At 51.0% G+C, this 22,479-nt stretch overlaps 1 protein-coding gene and 1 long non-coding RNA gene across 10 annotated transcripts; one reads left to right on the top strand and one right to left on the bottom strand.

Annotated features, from left to right (window-relative positions):
• Positions 1-155: 155 nt before the first annotated feature.
• On the top strand, positions 156-22,223 carry APBB1 (amyloid beta precursor protein binding family B member 1). Of its 9 annotated transcripts, none has more exons than XM_038568889.1 (15): positions 156-287; positions 7,452-8,186; positions 13,716-13,891; positions 13,989-14,045; positions 14,125-14,210; positions 14,325-14,388; positions 14,831-14,980; positions 15,355-15,482; positions 15,589-15,594; positions 15,894-16,008; positions 16,149-16,233; positions 16,512-16,595; positions 21,127-21,242; positions 21,388-21,564; positions 21,649-22,223. In XM_038568889.1, exons 2-15 carry the CDS (start codon positions 7,466-7,468, stop codon positions 21,814-21,816), a joined length of 2,133 nt encoding a protein of 710 aa, XP_038424817.1. In that variant the 5' UTR covers positions 156-287; positions 7,452-7,465; the 3' UTR covers positions 21,817-22,223. The 9 variants fall into 9 exon arrangements, with proteins under 9 accessions (XP_038424817.1, XP_038424815.1, XP_038424819.1 ...); XM_038568887.1 differs by having other exon boundaries at positions 13,713-13,891; XM_038568888.1 differs by lacking the exon at positions 156-287 and adding an exon at positions 774-797 and having other exon boundaries at positions 13,713-13,891.
• LOC111091543 lies at positions 9,834-12,093 on the bottom strand. The gene is made up of 2 exons (XR_005375707.1): positions 11,933-12,093; positions 9,834-10,037 (listed from the first exon to the last, which is right to left on the bottom strand). It is a non-coding gene; the product is annotated as an uncharacterized LOC111091543 (long non-coding RNA).
• Positions 22,224-22,479: the final 256 nt, after the last annotated feature.

Here is a 22,479-nt window from a genome sequence, read left to right as displayed (position 1 = left end):
GGGCTGAGGGCCGGGGTCCGCAGGGTGGGGCCCTCGGGGGAGCTGCGGCGAGCGCCCTCTGCGACGGGCTCGCGCGCTCGCGCCCGCGCGCGGCCCAAGATGGCGGCCCCCCGCCCCCTCCCCCCTCCCCCCCACGCCGCCCGGCGCGCGCCTCCGCTGCTCGGGGCGCGGCCCCGCGGCCCGCGCGCTCCAGGGCGGGGGATGTTGTGATGGAGAAGGCGCCGCGGAGCCGGAGCCCCGCAGCCTGAGCCACCTCCGCCACCTGGGCCTGGGGCCTCCCCGCGCAGGTAGGAGCTGCCCCAGCCCCGGGCCTAGCCCCGGACGCCGGATCCCGACCCCCCTCTGCGGGCAGCGGACCCCGCAGCCCCTTCCCCGCGGCGGCCTGGGGGGCCCTGGTCAGGCCACATCCCCGCGGGCGGTACCCCCGCCGCGCGCGTTCGGACCGTCGTCCAGTCCCCCACCCCCACCTTGCAGGCGCCACCTCGGTCCTCACAAGACCCCCTCCCCGACCTTTATTTACCTCTTGCCCCTCGGGGCTGGAGGGGAGCGAGTCTGGGGGCCACGCAGCGAGGGGCGATGGGGGAGGGGAAGGGGCTGGCGTGGGACGTGGGGCGAGGAAGGCAGGGCCCTCGCGGATTTCTGCAGGGTCCCGGGCCTGGAGTCTGTCAAGCCGCATTCAGTTGCCCTCGGCGACCGAGGGGTGTGCCCTGGGGCCCACCGCGTCCCCGGCTTAGCCAGGAGGCCTCGCGCCAGCAGAAGCACTCATGGAGAGCAGTTCTCCAACCGCCAATTCAGAGGTTATTCCGAATCCCGTTTTGCCTCTGCCTGTGCATTTCTCGCATTCCCAGCCTCTCCAGCATAGTCCCATCTCCCTCTACTCTTTCAAAGCCCAAACCTTGCCTGCACTTGCTGTCATGTCCTCACTTCCCATTCATTCTTAAAACCACTTCATTTGGTCTCTGTCCCTGACACCCACTGACACTGCTGGAGCCAAGGTCACCGGAGACCTCCATGTGTCCGACTCCAATGGACACCTTCCTGTTATCCCCCTTTCCTTTCAGTAGTATTCAGTGGTGTGTGTTGACGCTCCTGGAAGCATTTTTTCTGGTTTCTCTTGTCCGGCATTGGCATTGTCTGCTCCTTCGTGGTCTCATTTGCTACCTCCTTCCCCTCCCTTTAGATGTTGGTAAAGCTCTTGTTTCCATCCTGAGCTGTGCTCTTTCGTTCTGTACTTTCTCCTCTGGTATTTTATTCACTCCCAAGCCTTCAAATTTCATATATATATCTGTTAGTGATTCTCAGAGAGATATATATATATATATACACATACATATATATATATATGTATATATCTGGCTCAGACCTCTTTTCTGAACTCCAGATTCAGCTGCCCTCATGACATCTCCATTGAAGTTCGACAGAAATTCCATACCTACAGATCCCAAGCTGAATTACCTTCCCTGCGTTCCCTCTCCACCCTTCTTCCAAATCTGTTCTTCCTTCAGCTCTCGGAAATGGCTACTTTCCAATCAGTTATCCAAGCTGGAATCCTGGGCAACATTTTAGATTAACCTCTCTCCCTCACACTCTCCATCTCATGTCACCAAATTTTGTCACATCCGCTACCTAAATATTTTTCAAATCCATTCGTTGTGCTCCATCCTGACTGCTACCAAATTTAACCTAAGCCAAAACTCTTTTTTTCCCTCATTGCTCTAACATCATACTCTCTTGTCTACCTCCCCTTAAATACTCTCAACACAATGTGATCTTTTTTTTTTCAATGCATCTATCTGATCATTTATTCATTCAACAAATATACTTTGAGCACCTTTCATATATTAGATACTGTGTTAGGCACTGAAGATATAACTATGAACAAAATAGACTGAGATCTTGTCTCATAATCCAGGAGGGAATCAGATAAGAATAAAATGACAAGTGTAATAAATACCATGAAGCGGATGGTGGATAGTGCCTTGAGACTACATAAGAGCACAAGCTAAATTGGTCTGGGAGGTGTAGAGAGAGAGGGCCAAGGAAGGCTTCTCTGAGAACCTGACATTTGAACGAAGATGTAAAGGGTAAGTTCGAGTTATTTAGGCTGCAGGTTAGCAGAAGGGAAAAGAATCACCTGCAAAACGCCTTGTGGAAGGAGAGAGCATGATGTCTTCTAGGAATCGAGAAGGCCAGTAAGGCTGGAGAGCAGAGTGCTGAAGCTGGCAGAGGCCACACTGAGCATGACAGTTTAGGCCATGTTAATAATTTTGATCTTAAGATCTTTGTCCTTGGTGAAGATTGTGATGGTAGTGGATGTGGAGAATAGATGAAGTTCAGACGTTTTCCTCAGAGAGGAAATTTTCAGTATCTGGGGTTAAATGTGGGGAGTGAGGGAGGCAGGGAGGCAGTAGCGTTAAGGATGCTACCCCCTGCTTCTGTTTTGCACAACGGGATGGGTGGTTATATTACTCCATAAACCAGGATCCTGAAAGAGGACCAGTAAATGTATGGCAGAGAGAAACATAAGCAGGCATGTTTGTTTGAGAGTCCTTTGAGACATCCAGGTGGAGATGCTGAATAGGAAGTTGAATGTACACGTCTGGAGCTTGGACGAGGGGTCTGAAATGGAGATGTAAATTTTGAAATATGCACCGGAAGCTGTGGGCACAAATAAATATTTATCTTGAATATTCAATGAGAAAGAGAAAAGGGCCTAAGAACAAGCCATGAGAAATATCAGCATGTAACAGCTGATAGAGGAAGGTGAGCCAGCATAAGGGTCTAAGAAGACACTGGACTGGAACTAGAGTATGTAGGAAGAAAACCGGGAGATGTAGTACAGGGAAGCCACGAGTGAAAGTTGGATGGGAGGCAGGGTTCAAGTAGTGCTGAGAGTAGAACCAAGATGATGTGCGGGTTGGATTAGATGACACAGGGTCCTGCTGACCTTGGCAAGAGCTGTTGCTGAGACATTCTGGGAGTGAAAGCAGGATTGATTGGAGAGGTTGAGCATTGAGCGCGAGGTGAGGAAATGATAACAGTGAGTAGAGACAGCTCTTTCAAGAGGTTTGCTTGAGCTGGATGGGGAGAGAGAAAGAGCAGCTAGTGGCACTGGAGGACCATTGGTCAAGACACATTCTGCTTTTAAGTTGGTAGATAGTAGATCCCATTGAGAAGGAGAGGTTGATTATTTAGAAGAGAAAATGGGTGAACAGTGGTATAAAATTCCTGGAAAGGCATGAAAGGAAGGAACCAATTAAGAGATGAAGCAGTTGGTCTTAGGAAGAAGGATAAAAGGATAGGTGCCGAGGTCAGCAAATTAGTGTTTGTGGACATTCCCCAATCCATTCCATTTCCTCTGGGAAGGAGGAGGGGGAGGTCTTCCTCTGGGAGGGAGGGGTGGTGCACCAGGTGGTCCAAGGAGAGTTGTGCTCTTGTCTCAACTTAAAAGTCTTTCCTTGAGCAGCTCCTTGCTGATGTCTGGGCTAGAGTACAACTCAGACTCCTGTAGTGCCCCCTGTTCCTCCCCCCATCATACTCCATCATTTATTCAACAAATAGGGAGTGCTTATCGGTGCCAGGGACCGTCCAGACCCTGGCACTACACTGCATTGTAAGGGGTGGTTTCCCTGCTATACTGTGTACTCCACTGGGGAGGGACCATTTCTTTTTTTTTTTCTCAAGATTTAGAGATTTTATTTATTTATTTATTTTTAATAAAATAATTTTTATTGGTGTTCAGTTTACCAACATACAGAATAACACCCAGTGCTCATCCCGTCAAGTGCCCCCCTCAGTGCCCATCACCCACTCACCCCCACCCCCTGCCCTCCTCCCCTTCCACCACCCCCAGTTCGTTTCCCAGAGTTAGGAGTCTTTATGTTCTGTGTCCCTTTCTGATATTTCCCACACATTTCTTCTCCCTTCCCCTATATTCCCTTTCACTATTATTTATATTCCGGGAGGGACCATTTCTTCATAATTCATCACTCTTCCCCATGCCTAGCACAGTGCCTTGCAAATAGTAAGCTGTCAGGTTAGAGGACTCTTGATCTTGAGTAGGATGTACCCCCATCCCTGCAGTCAATCTGAGCCCCTTCACACTTAGTGGCCACTCTTAGCTCCTTGCCTTGAGCCAGAATCCATGTGGCTCTTTCCGTCCTTTGAGAGGCTTCAGGTACACCTAACCCCAAAATGAGTGCCCCTTCTTGAGGATCCTGGGCCGCTGGTTATCCTTTGACCTCAAAAAGTTAGGTGATGGTGCCATACAATGCCTTGAACCAGGAACTTAGGTTTCAGTGCTTGTTCACAACAGAGCTTCTGCATTTCTCCCCCAGTACTTTCTGCCCTGGTGACCAGAGGGACAGGGCTGCCTTGGAGTTGATCTGGCTCTTCACTGTCCCAGCCTCACAGTGTATGTGCCTTTCCCAGATCACACCTCCAAGTGCTAAGGAGGTCAATACCATCCTGACCTCTTAAAAACCTGGCTCCATACACTGCTGCTTCAGAGAAGGACTCATCGTCTCTGTGATCCTCTCAGCTTGCCATAGTCACAGGGTCTTCACATCCTGAAACTCAATGGGGATGCCACTGTGGAACAGCCTTCAAGTCAAGACGTCAGTGTACACTAATTCCCTCCCTCCCTTTGTCCCAGATCTTGGTCCTTACTGCTCTGGGACCTCCTGCCTTCTCAGGTACCCTTCATCATTCTCCAGCAGCCTCTCTAATACTCCTATTGCCCACTTGCAGCCCATGGGGCCGCACAGGTTTGTCTCAGTGTCTGCTCCCACTAGTCTCAGCCTCCAAATCCCTCTTACCCCCTGAGAGCACCTCAGGGTAGCTCTCAGCTCTGGGCACACGTTGTCTGTTCCCTCCATCCTTCCCTTCTGTCCACATCGAGGCTCCACTGTGTGGCACACACACCACGCACACTCCTTGGTAATGGGAATGTGAAGTCGAATAAGACAGTCTCGGGTGTTTGGAGGGAATGGGGCATTGGGTATCATGAGACATGGAGGAGGGAATGGTCCCCTGAGCAAAAAAGAGAGAAAACGGAACAGGAAAGCCTCACTGCTCAGAAGCTGTGCCTGCCAAGCCAAGTTTTGAAACATGAGCAGAGGTTCTCACTCAGGGAGACAGGATTCCAAGCGGGGGGAGCACTGTAAACAAAGAGCCAGGGCTGTCAGGGTGTGACATGTTCTAGAATCTGCCATATTTTGTGAAGCTGGAATGTAAAGTGTGAAAGAGGCAGGGAAGGGGGAGGAGGTCTGAGAGGTCATAGGGATTGGCTCAAGGAGGCTCTCGGTGTCCTGCTAGTGAGCACAGATCTTATTCTGAAGGTAGCAGTGAGCCATCTAAATTTTCCAACTGGGGAGTGACACAATCTGGTTTCCATTTTTGGAAGATTACTGTGGTTCTAGGTAGTGGCAGAGCTGTTTATTTTTCTTGTTTATGCCAGTGACCATGAGTTTGCTTATTACCCAGGTGGAGCCACACCAGGCAGATCTGCAGTTCCACATGAGGCAGACACACAGGAACATTTTTTCATCCAGGTCACGGAAGTGTGCACAGTGTTGTGCTAGGGTTTGAGGAGCTAGGCATGATGGAAAAGCAAACTATGGCTCCTGCCCCAGGACCATGTGCTGTACCTGAGGCACAGCAGAGCCTTGGTCAGACAGCCTAAAGCACCTCACTGGCAATGTGTGCTCAGAGCTGAGAGCTACCCCGAGGTGCAGGGAGAACCAGGACAGGGGGTCAGGGGAGATGGAACTCTTCAGTGGGGGCTAGGGGGGAGAGAGAACGCTCAGGTGAGAAATGGGGGAGAAAGAACCACACGGTGGGAGTCAGAGAGAGAGGTATGCAGTGAGGGGCAGCCAGTGAGACAGAGTGGTGTGCTGAAGAGAAGGGTTGAGGAGGAAGAGAGGACTCAGAGAGGGGATGGGACAAGTGGAAGGCGACACGGAGCTAAGAGGGCCAGGATGAGAAAGACTTGGTCAGGGAGGATGGCCTGTGAGGTGGTGACAGTGAGGGTCCAGGGAGTAAGCACTTTACAGTGACAGTCAGGGAAGGAGGACACTAGAGCAGTAGAAGGTGAGGATGGAAGGAGGCCTTGATGGGATCACTGGGTAAGGATATTTAGGCAGTGAAGGTGTTCCACAAAGGGGTTGTAATGAGAGAGGGGCCAAGGGGCAGGAAGTTGGGGAGGGCTGTCACTGTGGAACAGGAGATCCCCTCACCTGCAGCAGATGGGATTTGTTTGGGCCACCACGAGTAGTGGTTGAGACACAGTGACATGACCAAAATGTGTTTCCTGCAACTGGCAGAGGAGATGCTAAAATCGGGCCTGGAGGAGATAGGAGAGCAGACTTACACATTCATTCAACAAATATTTATTGAATTCCTGTTCTGTGCCAGGGTTTGTTACGGTCTAGGCATATTGTATTGAAAAGAAAAAAAAAAAAAAAGACAAAATCTTCCACCATGGAACTGAAATTGCAGTCATGGGGAGACAATGATTAAACAAATAGTGGTAATAATATTGATAAATAGCTTGACAGATGGTGCTAGGCACTAGGGAAGGTTTGCGTGTTGCTGAGAGAGGGCATGGTGGCTTGCAGTTTTAAAAGGGTGTCAGGGAAAGCCTCACTGAGAAGATGACATTTGGATCAAGACATAAAGGGCTGGAGAGTACAGGTCAAAAGCTCCTGTTGATTGAGGCATGAGGCATTATAGGGCCTGGCAGGTGGAGTGGTGTCCAAAGTAAGATACTTTATAGTAACAGTCATCAAGATGTAGCTTCAACTGGCCAATTCAATTCACGAATTGAGGCTGAAGGTCTTTCCTTTGTGACCTTCCTTCCCAGGTCCACGCCCTTGATGGTCTACAGCTCATTCTCTCCTATTCTCACAGTCCCTAGTAGGCCTGGGCTTAGGGGCTGGTTGTGATAGGAACACTGCCTAGGGAGCTCACAGTAGGAAGTTGTGGATAGCAACGTGGCAAGAGGAAGAGGGCAGTCAGTGTCCAGTCCCAGAACACATGAGCCAGTCCCACACCAGCTGGGTCCCTGGCACAGTAAGCCCCGGTCAGATAAGTGGGGGTGGGGATGCACAGAGAGCCATTGTGTGGAAGCTCTGCTGTTGGGATTGAAGGCAAAGCAGGGGCTGGCTGTGCTGTCTCAGAAAGCTCAGGGCTGGGGATTTGGGGCTGGGGTGGATTGTAGGCCTGGCCCTAGCCTTTGGTGGAGATGGTGGTTGAGTGGGTGGTGGTGTGGGGGGACAGGAGTTGAGCCTAGTCATTGTCATGGGAAAATAGCTCTCAGGATACAGCAGTGGGTGCTAGTCTGCTGAGCATAAGGGAGATGACGAGGTACGGAGCACAGCCCCAGGCAGAAGCAGGGGTGCTGCTGTCTTGACCTGGAGGCTCAACCACAGTCTCCTATCCTCACCCCACAGGATCTGCCAAGGCCATGTCTGTTCCATCGTCACTGAGCCAGTCGGCCATTAATGCCAACAGCCACGGAGGCCCTGCCCTGAGCCTACCCCTGCCCCTGCACACTGCCCACAACCAGCTGCTCAACTCCAAGCTGCAGGCTACGGCTGTGGGACCCAAGGACCTGCGCAGTGCCATGGGGGAGGGTGGTGGGCCTGAGCCAGGCCCTGCCAATGCCAAATGGCTAAAAGAGGGCCAGAACCAGCTCCGGCGGGCTGCCACAGCCCATCGTGACCAGAACCGCAACGTGACCTTGACCCTGGCAGAGGAGGCCAGTCAGGAGCCTGAGATGGCACCCTTGGGCCCCAAAGGCCTGATGCACCTGTACTCTGAGCTGGAGCTCTCCGCCCACAATGCAGCCAACAGAGGGCTCCGAGGATCTGGCCTGATCATCAGCACCCAAGAGCACGGGCCAGATGAAGGAGAGGAGAAGGCGGCAGGGGAGGCTGAGGAGGATGATGAGGAAGAGGACGAAGAGGAGGAGGAGGAGGACTTGTCTTCTCCCCAAGGGCTGCCCGAGCCCCCGGAGAGTGTGGAGGTGCCCCCCAGACCCCAGGCCCTTGCAGACGGTCCCCGAGAACACAGCAAGAGTGCCAGCCTCCTGTTTGGCATGCGGAACAGTGCAGCCAGTGATGAGGACTCCAGCTGGGCTACCTTATCCCAGGGCAGCCCCTCCTACGGCTCCCCAGAGGACACAGGTACTTTATGGAGCTTGACATGGGGGATCCGGGAGGGCAAGTGGACAGGGGTCAGGCCTCTCCAAATCAATGTCAGGGCCAGCCCAGACATGAGCCACAGAGCTGGTGTCCTAATAGTCCTCAGCAGGCCATATCCAGGTTTTCCTGGATGAAACCATTCCTGATATTCAGAGTGTTTGCACAAGTTGCTAGGTTCATCCATCATGCACACACTGATGGACGGTGGACTTAGGTGCATTTATGGAGCACTTACCAGGTACTGCCCTATGCTTATTATTAATTGTATTCCATCCTCACAGTCATACTGTGAGTTAGATGCTCTTATGATGCCCATACATCATACATAGTAGGCCTGGAGAGGTTAAGTAGCTTTTCCAAGCCACAGACAGTCTGGGATCATAGTAGAACTGAGTCTAGACCTGAGCTCTTGTCCTTGCCTATCCTGCCACTGATGCACACAGCACGATGAGCCAGATGAGCTGACTTAAGTCAGCTTTTAACAGGCCAGATCTGGAGGCAACAGCAGCACCTCCCCACAGATGTCTACTTGGAAAGACTGAGGTCGGTTGTGTGCAGAGCACTACTCTGGGCTTTGTAAGGATACCGTTTTGTATTCTTTGTATCAGGAATAGAATACTAACTAAAAATTAGGAAATAAAAGAAGAAAGAATGAATATATCCATCTTTGTGGGGTGGGCAAGAGGGGACAATAGGTATTGGACTCCAAGGACTGATCATTAAATGTGTCCCATTTAAATAAATTGAATTTCCGTATTTCCTGATGTCACATAGAGATGCAGACAGAGCTGAGCAACAGAGGACAGAGATAATGGGTTGTAGCTACAAGCCCAGAGTTTTCTGGATTGGAAGATAAGTAAAGATTAGGAAAGACTCGGGTGGGCACCTGGCAGCAGGCACCATACCAGACCCCAAACTGTGGAGCCTTTGCAGGGGAGCATGTAGTTCATGCAGGTGAGCCAAAGGCAGTACAGCATCCCCTTTCCAAAAACTTAACATGGATATTTTCAAACATCTAGAAAAGTAGAGAGAATAGAATAATGAGCCCAATTTATCCATGACTCCATTTTAATAGTGACCAACACATGACTAATTTTGCTGCATCTATACCCTGACCTACTCTTGGGTCCTAGCCTATTTCAAAGCAGACACTCAAATCCATAAGTGTTTGTTTACTCATGCATTTCTAAACAACAAAATTCTTCTAAAAATTTTCACAAAACCATTATCATTAGTACAAAAATTCAGCAATAACTTCTTAATATTATCAAATATCCAGTCAATGTTTATAATTTCCTAATTGTTTAATAAATGACCGCCCCCCCCCACACACACACACATCCTGCTATTTAAAGTTTTGATTATTTGGATCAATAACCAGTTAGTTGGAGACCTTTCCATGGTGGATGTGTATCTTAAAGTTTCTTTGGGTCTGTATGTCATGCTTCCATTCCTCCGTCTGTCTCTCTTTATTTTTGCTTGCAGAGTGTTGTTTTAAATTAGAGACACAGTGTTATTTATCTTGGGTTTTCCAGAGTCTGGATTTGTAGACTCTCCCTGTGGTGGCATTGAGCAGGTTTCTCTTCCCCTAGATTTCCTGCAGATTTGGTAGTGAGTTCTAGAGCCTTGATCAGATTTGGATTTGAGAGGTTTTTTTTTGTGTGTGTGTGTGTGTGTGTTGCTTTTGCAAGAACGTTTCATAGGTGGTATTGAGTACTTTTATCAAAGGCAAAGTCTGGTTGCTTCTCTTTTCTGTGATGTTAGTAGCCTTCGATGGTCATTGTTTGGACCTCCTTTTAAAGGAGCAGCTGCTACTTCATTCCAGCTGGTTATCTATAGGGTTGCATGGGGGGGAAATGTCATCCAGTCAGTTCATGCCACTTTTCAAGGAAAACCAAAAACTGGACATTGATGTGAAATAGCCCAATTTCTAAATGTTAGCAGCCAGTTCTGTTTTTTTACAAAGTACCATGCAGGCCACACAAAATCTGAGTCTTGTATTTGTCTGTAGGTTGCTAGTTTGGAACTTCTGCCCTAGCTGTGGGGTATGAGACAGAGGCCAGATACTGGAGAGCCTGATTGGTCCAGGGGCTGCTGGGGTGGTCGCTGTAGTAGCTGCACATGTGAGCCGTCTGGGAGAAGGAGACCAGAACTGCCAAAGAAGTGGGAAGGGCCTGCTGGGCACAGGCATCAACCTCAGCGAGAGAGGACAGCCAAGGATCAAGCTCTGGTGGAGGCTATGGAAAGTGGAGGGAGTGGGGTGGGGCCAGCCTCGGAAAGGGTTGAGTCACTGCTTACTCTTTTGTAATTGTGGTGCTGTGATCATGAAGGCCATGGAGGAGGTCTGGGTTCCTGTAGGAATGGAGTAGCATTGGGCAAAAGTTATTTTGTCCTTCCCAGCCTAGGATCTCCACAGAGTTGTTGATTGAATAAATGAATGAATGGAAGAGTGAATGAACTTTACTACCTGTGTTGAGTTCATACTCAGTGCCAGACCTTGTCCTAAATGCTGAGAAGGCATAGCACAAGGGACAGAGGTTCCTGTCCTCATGGCGCTCACAGTCTAGGGGGTACAGAGAGAGACGGGCAGCTCTGATCCGCATGGTGAGCACTGGGATGGAAGATGTGCAGGAGGGCACTCAGCCTGTGTGCATGGGGGTGAGGGGGTGGGTCAGTTTTGATATGTGACCTTTACATGCAGGCCTGAAGAAGGAGTGGGTGATAGTTAGGTGAAACCTGAGGGAAGGAGGCTGGGCTTGTAGAGGATGAGGGGCATGAAGAGCAGGGAGAGAGAGACAAGGGGCGTGGGGGCTGGTGATCAGAAATAAGGCTCGAAGGCAGAAGGTTAGAGGCTCATAACAGCACACACACCCCGGGAGGAGTTTGAGTTCTATCCTGAGGGCAAGAGAAAATAATTAAGATTACTAAGGTAGAGAATAGTTCAGCATTTTGAAACAATCATGTGGGCTGTAGCGTGCAGTCCACATTGGAGGAGACTAGGCTGGAGGAGGGAGCCCACCTGTGAGGCTGTTGCTGTGATCCAGGTAAGAATTCCAGGTAAAAGGGAGAAGCTTGAACTACTGTAGTGACATGGGGATGGAGAAGAGGAAAGAGCATTATGTGACTCACTGACTCCCGAGCAAATGGCTATACCTGTTTCACCATGACGGCATGCACAGATGAATGAATGATGCACAAACCTTTGAATTCGTGCGTCAGTGCCTGAATGAGTCGATGCAGGAGTGAAGATGTACATTCCTGAATAAATGTGTGCATGTGGCGTGGCAAAGGCCTTAGTGGGGCTGTGCTTGGAGGGAGATGTGCCAGGCTCCAGAAGGGCCTCCCAGATGGTCAGAGGGGGAGAGCAGCCCGCCCCTCCAGGACAGATCGGAAGGATGAAGCTCTTTGAAGCAGGAAGGTACAGGCTAACAGGGATGGCAGATGGATTGGTGTGTGACTCAGTCAGAAGATGGTGAATTGGTCCCCAGATTCAAGAGGTGTGTGACCCTTCATGAAGAAGGGTATGTCTGTGGAGGGCACGGTTGCTCTTGCTGTTGGTGCTCCTGAAAGGTTCCACAGGAGAGCCCGGAAGGCACTGGAGGGTCCCTGGGGAAGAGCAGGCATTTTAATTCCCTGGGGTCTGAGATGAAGGCAGGGTGGAGAGAGAAGAGGTGATAATGGCTACCTAGAAGGCTGAACAGGCAAGAGCCCCTCCTCCATGGGCCTACCTCATTTGCAAACAGGGTGGTGAGGAATCTTGCTTGCATCAGGTGTGCGGCCACCTTGGGTGACCACACCTGCTCCCAGCCCCTCTGTGTGCCTGGTTGCCCAGCAGCCTGGGTCTGGGGACTGCCTGTATCCTCAGTGCTGCCTCTTGGACCAGTCAGGATTCCTGGTTTCCCTGGTAACGGGAAGCACGTCAGCAGTCTGGGCGCTCCCAACCGTCCTGGTGCTGCGGTTGCCGAGGAGACGCTGCAGCCTAGCTGGGCCCTGGCAGGTGAGGGGGGCTGTGCAGGGAAGCCCCAAGCCCAGCCTCAAGCTTGCTGGGGCCCAGCCTTCAAGGCCCACTTTTGGGCTCAAACTGCAGGGCAGGTCCTGGGCAGGGGAGGGATCCCCGGGAGCTCTGAAGCCACACCCTTTTTGTGCTGAGAGCTAGTCTTTGCAGGGCCCCAGGTGGCTGAGGTATTCCTGAGGGGCTGAGTTTCCTGGTGTCCTCCAGACTAGGTTTGACTGTGGCACTCTGATGCCCATTACGGGGTGGGATGGAGATTCAGAATTGGGGGAGGGGAGTCAGGATTAGAAAGAAGAAATGTGGGCAGGAAGGGCTAGGGTCTTATGAGGACCCTCTATTCCCCCCCCCCCACGGAGGTCCCATGGTGGTCCTGGCCCCTCCTTAGTGAGCGCCAGGCGGGGGAGGATCTTGCCTGGCAGGCGCTCTGCCCTGGTGAGAAGGGGGCGGGATGAGCTTTTCTCTGCAGCCCAGCACCAGGCTGTGAGCCCAGCTGGCTGGGCTGGAGGGGCTGTGAGGAGGGAGGGTGGAGGCAGGAGGGGCTGGGAACCAGCGCCATGTTCTCCCAGGACTTTTTCCTGGCCATCATCCTTCAGGACAGCAGCCCAGGTGAGGGGTAGCATGAGGCTGGGCAGAATATGAGGTGGGGCTGGGTAGGGAGGAGAGGCAGAGGAGGCATAAGCTGGGTTACAGGGCTGGAGTGGTGTGGCTCTGCTGGAAGAAGAGGGGTGTATGTCACAGGTATACGTGCATGTGCATAAGACGTTTGCCTGCATCTGTGTGTGGCAGGGGTCAAGGTGTGAGTGTGTGTGGTATCTGCACACACGAGGCAGAGGTTGACTGAGTGTGCATTCACTATCTGTGTGGTACCCACACATGTGTTGGGGGTTGTTGTGGGTGTGGTCTCTGCACACATGTGGTAGGAGCTGATACATATAACCGTGTGTGTGCATACCTCTGTATGGTGACTTCGTTAAGGTATGGCTGGAGTTGGGTTGTATGTGTGTTTGCCCCTGCACATGTGTGTGCACCTGTGATACCCACCGTCTCTGCTGGTATTTTCTGTGTGTGTACACCCTTGTGTTTGTGGTGGCTGCACAGGTGTGTAGTAGGGCTTATATGTGTTGTGTGTTTGAGTGCACGTGTGTGTGCAAGAGCTGACAAGTGTGTGTGTGCCTGAGATATGGGCATATATGATAGGAGGTCAGTTAGGGTCACCCAGCCTCCTTCTCCTCTCTCTGTCTTCCTCCTTCCCTCTATGTGGGCACATTAGCCAGGAGCAGGGTCCAGGAGGAGACCTGAGTCATGTCCCCTGCTGGTGGTCCCCCATGTTGTGGCTCCCGACTGCAAGCTCTCGGAGGAAGCAGGAACTTTGTGCTGGAACCCTTCCCCCATCCCTTCCTGTCCACCATGGGATCTCCACGAGGGGATTGGCATAAGTACCTACTGTATGCTTGTTGGGTGGGTAGACCCTCATCAGTCCCCCCCAACCCACCCAGCAGATTCCTTCTGGAACCCCAACGCCTTCGAGACGGATTCCGACCTGCCAGCTGGATGGATGAGGGTCCAGGATACCTCAGGGACCTACTACTGGCACATCCCAACAGGGACCACCCAGTGGGAGCCCCCAGGCCGGGCCTCTCCCTCACAGGGGAGCAGCCCCCAAGAGGAGTCTCAGGTAAGCTCACAGGCCTGTTGTTTTTTGTACAGGGGTGGAGGGGTGTTGCTGCCAGAACAAGATAAGCTACCCACTTATTGCTCCTCCCTCTTCATAGCTCACTTGGACAGGCTTTGCCCATAGAGAAGGCTTTGAGGATGGAGAATTTTGGAAGGTGAGGGGACCTGCTCTACAATGGGGGAGCTGGAGAAGGGGCATCATTTTGGTCCTGACTCCTCTCTCCCCTTTCCAAGGATGAACCCAGTGAGGAGGCTCCTATGGATTTGGGACTGAAGGACACTGAGGAGGGGGCATTGCCCTTCCCAGCTCAGAGCCTCAGGTGAGTGGGAAGGCATGATACAGTGGGCTGGCAGGGGGATAGACCTCTCTGGGAGGGGCATTAGGACAGCTCCACGTTTGAGCATCTGTACCAAATGTTACCATATTCCTCCAGCCCAGAGCCATTACCCCAAGAGGAGGAGAAGCTGCCCCCACGGAATGCCAACCCAGGGATCAAGGTTTGTTTAAGACCAATGCCTATTCCTCAGGCTGGGGCTCCTCTATGTGCAGGAGACCCCCTGTGTCATGTTCTGGGGGGCATCTCTGGTCTCAGTAAGCTCTCCAGGTCCTGAGTTAGGAGTTTTTCCAGTCTTAGCATAGATCCCTGTTTCTGAGCCAGAGGCACATCAGTGTTTCACTCAAGCAGCCCAGTGGCTTGGCAGGGGCTCCATCCAGGCTTGACTCAGATGCTTCCTTGTGCTGGCAGGGGTCTCCTCTGAGACCATCCCCCTCCCGCCAACTATATCCTGTTGGAGAGCTTTTCAGTCTTAGCTCAGAGCATCCTCCCAGCTGCCATGTTCTGAGTCAGGAACTCCTCTGCTCTTAGCAGAGAGTGTCCTATGGGTCCTCTGGTTCTAGCTCAGACCCTATACCTCCCACCCCCTCTTCTATATCTGGCAGTGTTTCGCCGTGCGCTCCCTAGGCTGGGTGGAGATGACCGAGGAGGAGCTGGCCCCTGGACGCAGCAGTGTGGCAGTCAACAACTGCATCCGTCAGCTTTCCTACCACAAAAACAATCTGCACGACCCCATGTCTGGGGGTTGGGGGGAGGTGAGGGCTGAGCTGGTGGGTATGGTTCAGTGGAGAAGGGAAGGGAGCTGTGAGAGAGAGGAGAGCTGGGCTGCCTGAGCAGTGGCTGGGGGAGGGAGGTATCAACCCCTTGCAAGTGACAGCCTAGTGAGATTGTTGTGTGATCCCAGGTTGGGGCCTTGGGAGATGGTTTCTAGCAATGACCAGATGATAAAGGGAGTCACGTAAGGGATGACAGATGTGACCTCTACTAGAGTGAAGCCTGCAAGGTGGGCGATCCACCACCAAGGCCAGGACCCCACATCTGTGGCTGACCTCCCCTGAGCTGGAGGTGGCAGAGATGAGTCACCTCCCCAGCTGGGGCTCCACTGAGTGCCTGCTTCCTGGGCCCACAGGGAAAGGACTTGCTGCTACAACTGGAGGACGAGACACTAAAGCTGGTGGAGCCGCAGAGTCAGGCCCTACTGCATGCCCAGCCCATCGTCAGCATTCGAGTTTGGGGCGTCGGGCGGGACAGTGGAAGGTGGGAGCTGTGCCTGGGACCCTAGGGTGGGGGCTCATCTGGCAGTCAGAGTGGGGGCCCTCCTTCCTGACTCTACTCTTTGCCTCTCTTATGCTGCTGGAACCAGAGAGAGGTACTTATACCTAATTTACCCTGACCATTCCTCCTCCCACACTAGGACCAGATACCTCAAAGCACCCAAGTTCCCTTATTCCGCCCTGCCCCTTCTTGCCCGCTGTGCTCGCCCATTTTCCCCTACCTCGGCATGCTTGCCTGTCTACCCACCAGCCAGAAGGCAGCACCCACAGGACACCATCCTGAGGGCAGAAGCCCTGAAGGAGCTGTGAGGGACAGGGAGGGCATGGGTGGGGTAGGGATGATGCCTCGCACTGGATGGCACTGGGAGACACTGAGGTACCCCTCCCCCAACAGGGACTTTGCCTACGTAGCTCGCGATAAGCTGACCCAGATGCTCAAGTGCCACGTGTTTCGCTGTGAGGCACCTGCCAAGAACATCGCCACCAGCCTGCATGAGATCTGCTCTAAGGCACGGCCCCCTCCGCTCCCTGGACTAGCTGGCACCTTTGCTCTACAAGGATGTGGGTGGGGTCATTGAATGGGGGTGGGGGACTCTGGGGCAATGAAGCCCTAATGGACTCTCTCTCGCTCCTCCCCTCCTCTCTTCAGATCATGGCCGAAAGGCGTAATGCCCGCTGCTTGGTAAACGGACTCTCCCTGGACCACTCTAAACTGGTGGATGTCCCTTTCCAAGGTCAGTGCCACAACCCTGCCAGATCCAGCTCAGCTTTGTTAGAAAGGTGAGGTGACCCAAGAAGAGGCATAAGCTACTACATGGACATGATAAAAAATGGGCACATAGAGACTAAATTCTTTGGATCAAATAAGTGGAGGGACTTTGGTTAAAGGGAGGTGGGGAAGGGCTGGAGGTAGGGCCTTGGATGGGTGCATATCCAGCTTATGCCCTGGTGGTGGGGCCTGGGAGTGAGCAAGGTCTGCCACCATGGCTGATCCTCCTTTTCTTTTCCACAGTGGAATTTCCAGCACCTAAGAATGAGTTGGTACAAAAGTTCCAAGTCTATTACCTGGGGAATGTGCCTGTTGCTAAACCTGTTGGTATGTATGTTCTTCTTCACCCAGGGACCACCATCCTGATCCCAAAGCTATGCCCCCACCCTCTGCCTTCTAAAACCTTTTTTTACCAGACCTTCCTCATGCTTGATGTCCCCCTGCTCTTTAAAATGCATCCCACCTCCTGTACCTCTGTCCTATCTGCATTCTGTGTCCTGCCTTATACCAGCAGTTGGCCTGCCTTCACTGAGTTTGAACCATTGAACTAGGCACATAGGAGACCCACTCTTGCATCTCACAGAGAAGCTTTGATTGGGTTAGGGGGTGGGTCTTAGATGACTAGAAATACCAGGTAGCAGCTGGGAGCTGGGTTGGGTATTACAGCACTAACCATGAGCTGTGAGCATCCAAAGAGGAAGCAGTGAGCATAATTGTGACATGCTTTATTGCTTATGAAGTACTTCCTTATATGTCGTGTTAAGTTTTGATGTTCCTATGAGGTTGGGATTATGTTAATATCCATTTTGTAGATAAGGAAACTGAGAGTAGAGACTATCTGATACTGTCTTATATTTCTAGTGCTTTCACAGTACTTGTTATTTATTTTTCATTCATTTAACAAATACCTATGAAGCTTACCATGTGCTGGGTCCTGGGAGAACAATGATCATAGCTTTCATGGAGGTTACAGAAGGTTGCAGCAGAGAAAAACAAAACAAAACAGAAAGTAGTCAAATAATCATATTAATAATAAATGTGTAATTACAAATTGAGTCATTCGTTGAAAGAAAGTAGCAAGGTGCTATAAAACTATGTGAGAGAGGAACTTCATTTAGTCAGAAAAGACTTCCTTGAGAAAATGACACTTAAACTGAGATCAAAAAAATGAATTGAGGCTAATGTGGTAAAGTGGGATGGAGCTAGGAATAAAGCAGGGGAATATCATTCCAGGCAGGTTAAGCAGTGTAGAAGTGGATCCACAGTGGAGGGCACTTTGGTACTTCAAAGGCATTGAGAGAAGGCCATTGGTGCCAGATGAGGCTTGGGAGTTGGGTCGCAAGTCAGACATTATGGACCACATTAATGATTTGTTCTTCATCCTAAAATCAGTATGGAGCTATAGTTGAATTTTCAGGAAAATACTTTGCATAATCAAATTTGAATTCTGTAAAAGTTGGCTTTGGTTATACCATGGAATAAAATGTTTAGCAGGTGGAGGTGGATGTGAGGAATCAATTAGGAGGATCTTGGAGTAGTTATGGCTGGTAAGAAGAGTATCATGGGCTATGGTGGAACTGAAGAAGAGTATGCAGATTGAAGAGACGTTTAAACAATTAGAAGCAACAGATCTTGGTGATTGACAATGTAGGACAAGGGACAGAGGCATTCAGGCTGACTCCTGGCTTCCTGGCTTTGGAAACTAATGCCATTCTGTAAAGGTAGTAGACATTGGAAGAGGCCAGTTTTGGTATGGAGATTGGAGTTCGGTTTCAGATATGCCAAATTTGATGGGAAAGCTGAGTGACAAACTCAGGTTGGCAGTTGGATTCACAGAGGAGAGGTCTGGGTTGCAGATTCAAATGTGGCATTATTGGGTTATAGAGGTAATCAAAGCCATGAGTGTAGAGGAGACTGATCCCTGAAAATAAGCAGCCCACAGTGAAAAGAGAAATGAGGCTAGGCCTAGCTTTTAGACCCTCAGCATTTAATGGACAGAGGAGGAGGAAATTGACAAGGATTGTGGGAGCAGAAGAAGAGAAGTGGGAGGCAAAAAGACTGCTTCAAGAGGCGGTCAAGTGTCACATCAAAAGATACTTAGGAAGAACTCAACTGTTTGATGAATGGATAAATGAACACATGAAACAATGAATGAGACTTACCTCAAATGACATGGCCAGGAGGTGGGAGGCCTAGGGCTCAAACCTGGTCATCTTCAATTTTCTGCTCTTTCCCTCAAACCATACTGACTTTAATGACGAGCACCTTAGATCCAATAAGGAAACCCTTCTTAGAAAGAATGGAAATTGAGCTAGGGTTTGAAAGGGGGCCTGTCTTTACAGAGGGTAGTTGGTATTCCACTTGGATTCAGTGGCAGTGCCACAGACAGGGAGCCAGAGGTGAGAAAATAATGTGTGGGGAGCAGGAAGGAAGCTTGGCTGACTCCTACATCTTTGCTTTCATTTCTTTCTGTTTTTCACCCTCAACTTCCAAACCCTTGTTGCTTCTTCCAGTTACAGTTCCTACCCCCCACCCTCTCTATCCACCTTACTTAGGTTCTCACGATGATGAAGCAACTGTCTACGATCCTTGACTGCCCCTCTGCTGCCCGTCACTTCAATGGTCAGCTCCCTAAACTCTCTTAAACTCACTTCCTGCTTTGTCTTATGCTCCCTTTTTAACCTCCAGGAGTTTAACATTGGCTCCTCCTAAAGCTGCAGCATTCATTCATAAATCATTCATTTATTTAACAAGTATCTGTAGGTTGCCTATCTGTGTGAGGCACTATTCTCAGTTTTTGGTTCACATTAATGAACCAAACTGACAGATTCTTGCCTTCAGGTAGCTGACAATTTAGTCAGGAGAGACAGACAATAATGAAATTATGTAATATGTTGGAAGGCAACATGATACGGGGAAAAATGCACAGTAGGATAAAGGGGATTGAGAGTGCAGGGCTGGGGGTCAGGGAATAGGTTTTAATCCTGAGTTGTTACCAAATATGGCAGACTGTTTGTAGGCCACATTGCTCCACAATTTTCCCTACCTCCACACCAATTCTCCCCACATTCCAAGGTCAGGCCCCATCCCCATGGCCCCATGAGCTTTGATATCTTGTCCACACTCATGGTGTTCGAGATTTTTCCATAGACTGGAATAAACGTCAAAAACACCACAGCCCTTGTCAATTGACCTGACCCACTCAGGAACTGCCTGTGTTTTCACCCTTCTGTGGGCTCCTAGGTTACTTGGTTATACCAGTTTGGTTGCATTTACCCATGTTGCCTTGAGGGTGATTTGCTCAAGCATCTGGAATTCCTTAAGTAGATAATAGATAAGCCCTGTGCTAGGATTGGGGACACAGAGATGAATTAAACTTGCCTTCCCTCCTTGAGATGGCCAAAGCCCAGGGTGGAAAAAGGTTTTCCAGGAGTTACAAGATGTGCTAGTAGTTGTCCCAGCAGCATCCTCACTCTGCCCTGCAGCAGGGAAGGCTTCCAGGATGGGTCTTGGGTGAACCTTGAAGGATGAGAATCAGGAGTTTCTCATACAAACAATCAAGAGGGAAAGGGCACTCTAGACAGAGGCTTTTCCACAGTTACATCCTGTGTCCCTTGAGGGCATCCTCTTCTCTTACTTTGTATTCCCAATCTGCCTAGCAGGGCATTTGCCAAGATTAGATGTTAATAAATGCTACATAAATCATTTGAAGCTCAGGGAGTAGTAAAATATGAGGCTTGACAGCTAAGATGAGGCCAGTTTTTGGAGGACTTACATAATTAGGAGAGGAATTAGGCCTTGATCCAGCCAAAGGTAAGATGAACAAGGCCAAGATGAGGGAAGACTTTCAAGGAAGACATTTGTCCTCTTCCTTGTCTGCCCACAAAGGGTCCATGTGGTCTGCTCCTGTGGGAACCCAGAGGCACTGAAAGGGGCAAGAGGGCCCTGGAGTGGGCTGCAGAGCTGCATGCTTTCATGTTGGCACTGTTTAACCTCTTAGTTGTGAAGGTGAAGACATGGTAGATCAGAGCCCATTCATGAGAAGCGTGGGACTGGAACCCATGCCTCCACTGTGCCGTGTGCTTCCTCTGCCTTGCATCTCTGCTGAGTGCAAGCAAAAGTGGGATGCAAGAGTGAACTGTTTAATAGCAGTTTGAGTGGAGGGAACCACTGTGTTACAGGGGGATATTGATTGATTGATCTAAAAGCTAGGAACCTTCTGTTCCTTGTCCTCTTAATACATTATAGAAATTACCAAAATTACTGAACCCAACTAAGATTTGACAGTCCTTCTAGTTCTGAAAACTAGAAATATAGAGAAGAAGCAGAGGAACTGTAAGCTTCGGTTTCCTTATCTAAAATGGTGGTTAAAGAATCAGTTGGGAGATTGTTGTAAGGTGTAAATGAAATTGTGCACTGTAATGACTGGCATGCACAGTGGGATACAAAAGTCAACATACCTTAAGTGGATAGAAAACAAAACAAAGATTGGGTCGTGGGAGAGGTGTGGCTTATAGGGGCTGATTTGGGAGTCCTTGTTGTATGATGCAGGATAATGTCTGAATGTGGGCAAACACTGAGAGCCAGGACGTGGAGAGGTCAGAGCTTTGGGGAATCAGTTCATTTTGGAGGCTGAAGGAAGAGGCAGAGTCAAATAAGGAAAACCGAGCCTAGGATTCAATATGGAAGAAACCAGGAAAGTGCTAAATCACTGAAGCCAAGGAGGAGGGTACCCAGGAAGGGGTATCTGTGCAGCATCATCCAGGGCTGTTGACTGGTGAGATGGGCATGGAGCAAAGGCCCTGGGGCATCCTCTCCCCATCCCTAGTGGTGTCATGTTTGTGTCCATATCTTCCAGGGGTAGATGTGATAAACGGGGCCCTGGAGTCAGTCCTGTCCTCCAGTAGCCGTGAGCAGTGGACCCCAAGTCACGTCAGCGTGGCTCCTGCTACTCTTACCATCTTGCATCAGCAGGTAAAGACCAGGGTGGGAGAAGGCTTGGCTATGCCTTGCCATGGAGGGGAGCCTGGGGTGGTTGAGGAAGAGCTGCCAGTAAGTGGATATGCCAGTAGAAGAGAGGGTTGGGCTGTTCCTTCCTAACTGGGTTCTGTCCCTCTAGACGGAAGCAGTGCTGGGGGAATGTCGGGTGCGTTTCCTCTCCTTTCTGGCTGTGGGCAGAGATGTCCACACATTTGCATTCATCATGGCTGCCGGCCCAGCCTCCTTCTGCTGCCACATGTTCTGGTGCGAGCCCAATGCTGCCAGCCTTTCAGAGGCTGTGCAGGCTGCGTGCATGGTAAGCATGTAGGGTGGTGGAGTGATGACGCCCACTCCACATGGGGCAGGCTGGAGAGTGACTGCCCCACCTGCCTCTTTGCAGCTCCGCTATCAGAAGTGTCTGGATGCACGTTCCCAGGCCTCCACCTCCTGCCTCCCAGCACCCCCTGCTGAGTCCGTTGCCCGGCGTGTAGGGTGGACTGTCCGCAGGGGCGTTCAGTCGCTGTGGGGTTCGCTCAAGCCCAAACGCCTGGGGGCCCATACCCCTTGAAGCCCTCAGTCCTCCCTCCACCTGCTTGCATTGAGCCCCAGGGAACTCAAGGGTGTGGAGCAGGGAGGGGCCCTAGAGGCTAGCGTTAGGCCTCAGGTTCCCCCCAAAGTTTCCCCACTCCAGTAGCTGGGGTTCCCTGCCTAGGGGCTGGGGAGAGAGATACCTCATCCCTGCAATGAAGTGACAATACTGGATTGATAAGAGGAGCAAGAAGCAAGGCCAGCCCCGGGCTCTCCACCCCCATGTTTCAGGTGGAGCAGGAGGAACTGGTCTAGGCCAGGCCCCATCTTGGTAGGGTCCGGCAGGGGCAGTAGGAGGGGACTGGTTCAGGCATGGGTCCCCTCCCCCCGTTCCATGGGCACCTCTGCTGTACTGATATCACTAATAAAGTCTGTCTGCCCTGCTAAGCTGTGTGCCTTCCTGTGCCTGCATCACACCATCACCTGTAGTACCCCGATCTCTCGTTCAGATCATATTCCCAAAGCCACCTTGTCCTCCCTGATTTGTTTATTATTATTTTAAAAATATTTTATTAATTTATTTGAGAGATAAAGAGCGAGAGCGAGAGAGAGCAAGGGCAGGCAGAAAGAGAATCTCAAGCAGACTCTGAGCTGAGCACAGAGCCCCACCCGAGGCTTGATCCCAGGACCCTGAGATCAGTGA

Source organism: Canis lupus, chromosome 21 (assembly GCF_011100685.1).
Source record: "Canis lupus familiaris isolate Mischka breed German Shepherd chromosome 21, alternate assembly UU_Cfam_GSD_1.0, whole genome shotgun sequence".
NCBI classification, from domain to species: Eukaryota; Metazoa; Chordata; class Mammalia; order Carnivora; family Canidae; genus Canis; species Canis lupus.
This window is presented reverse-complemented; position numbering and strand designations above follow the sequence as displayed.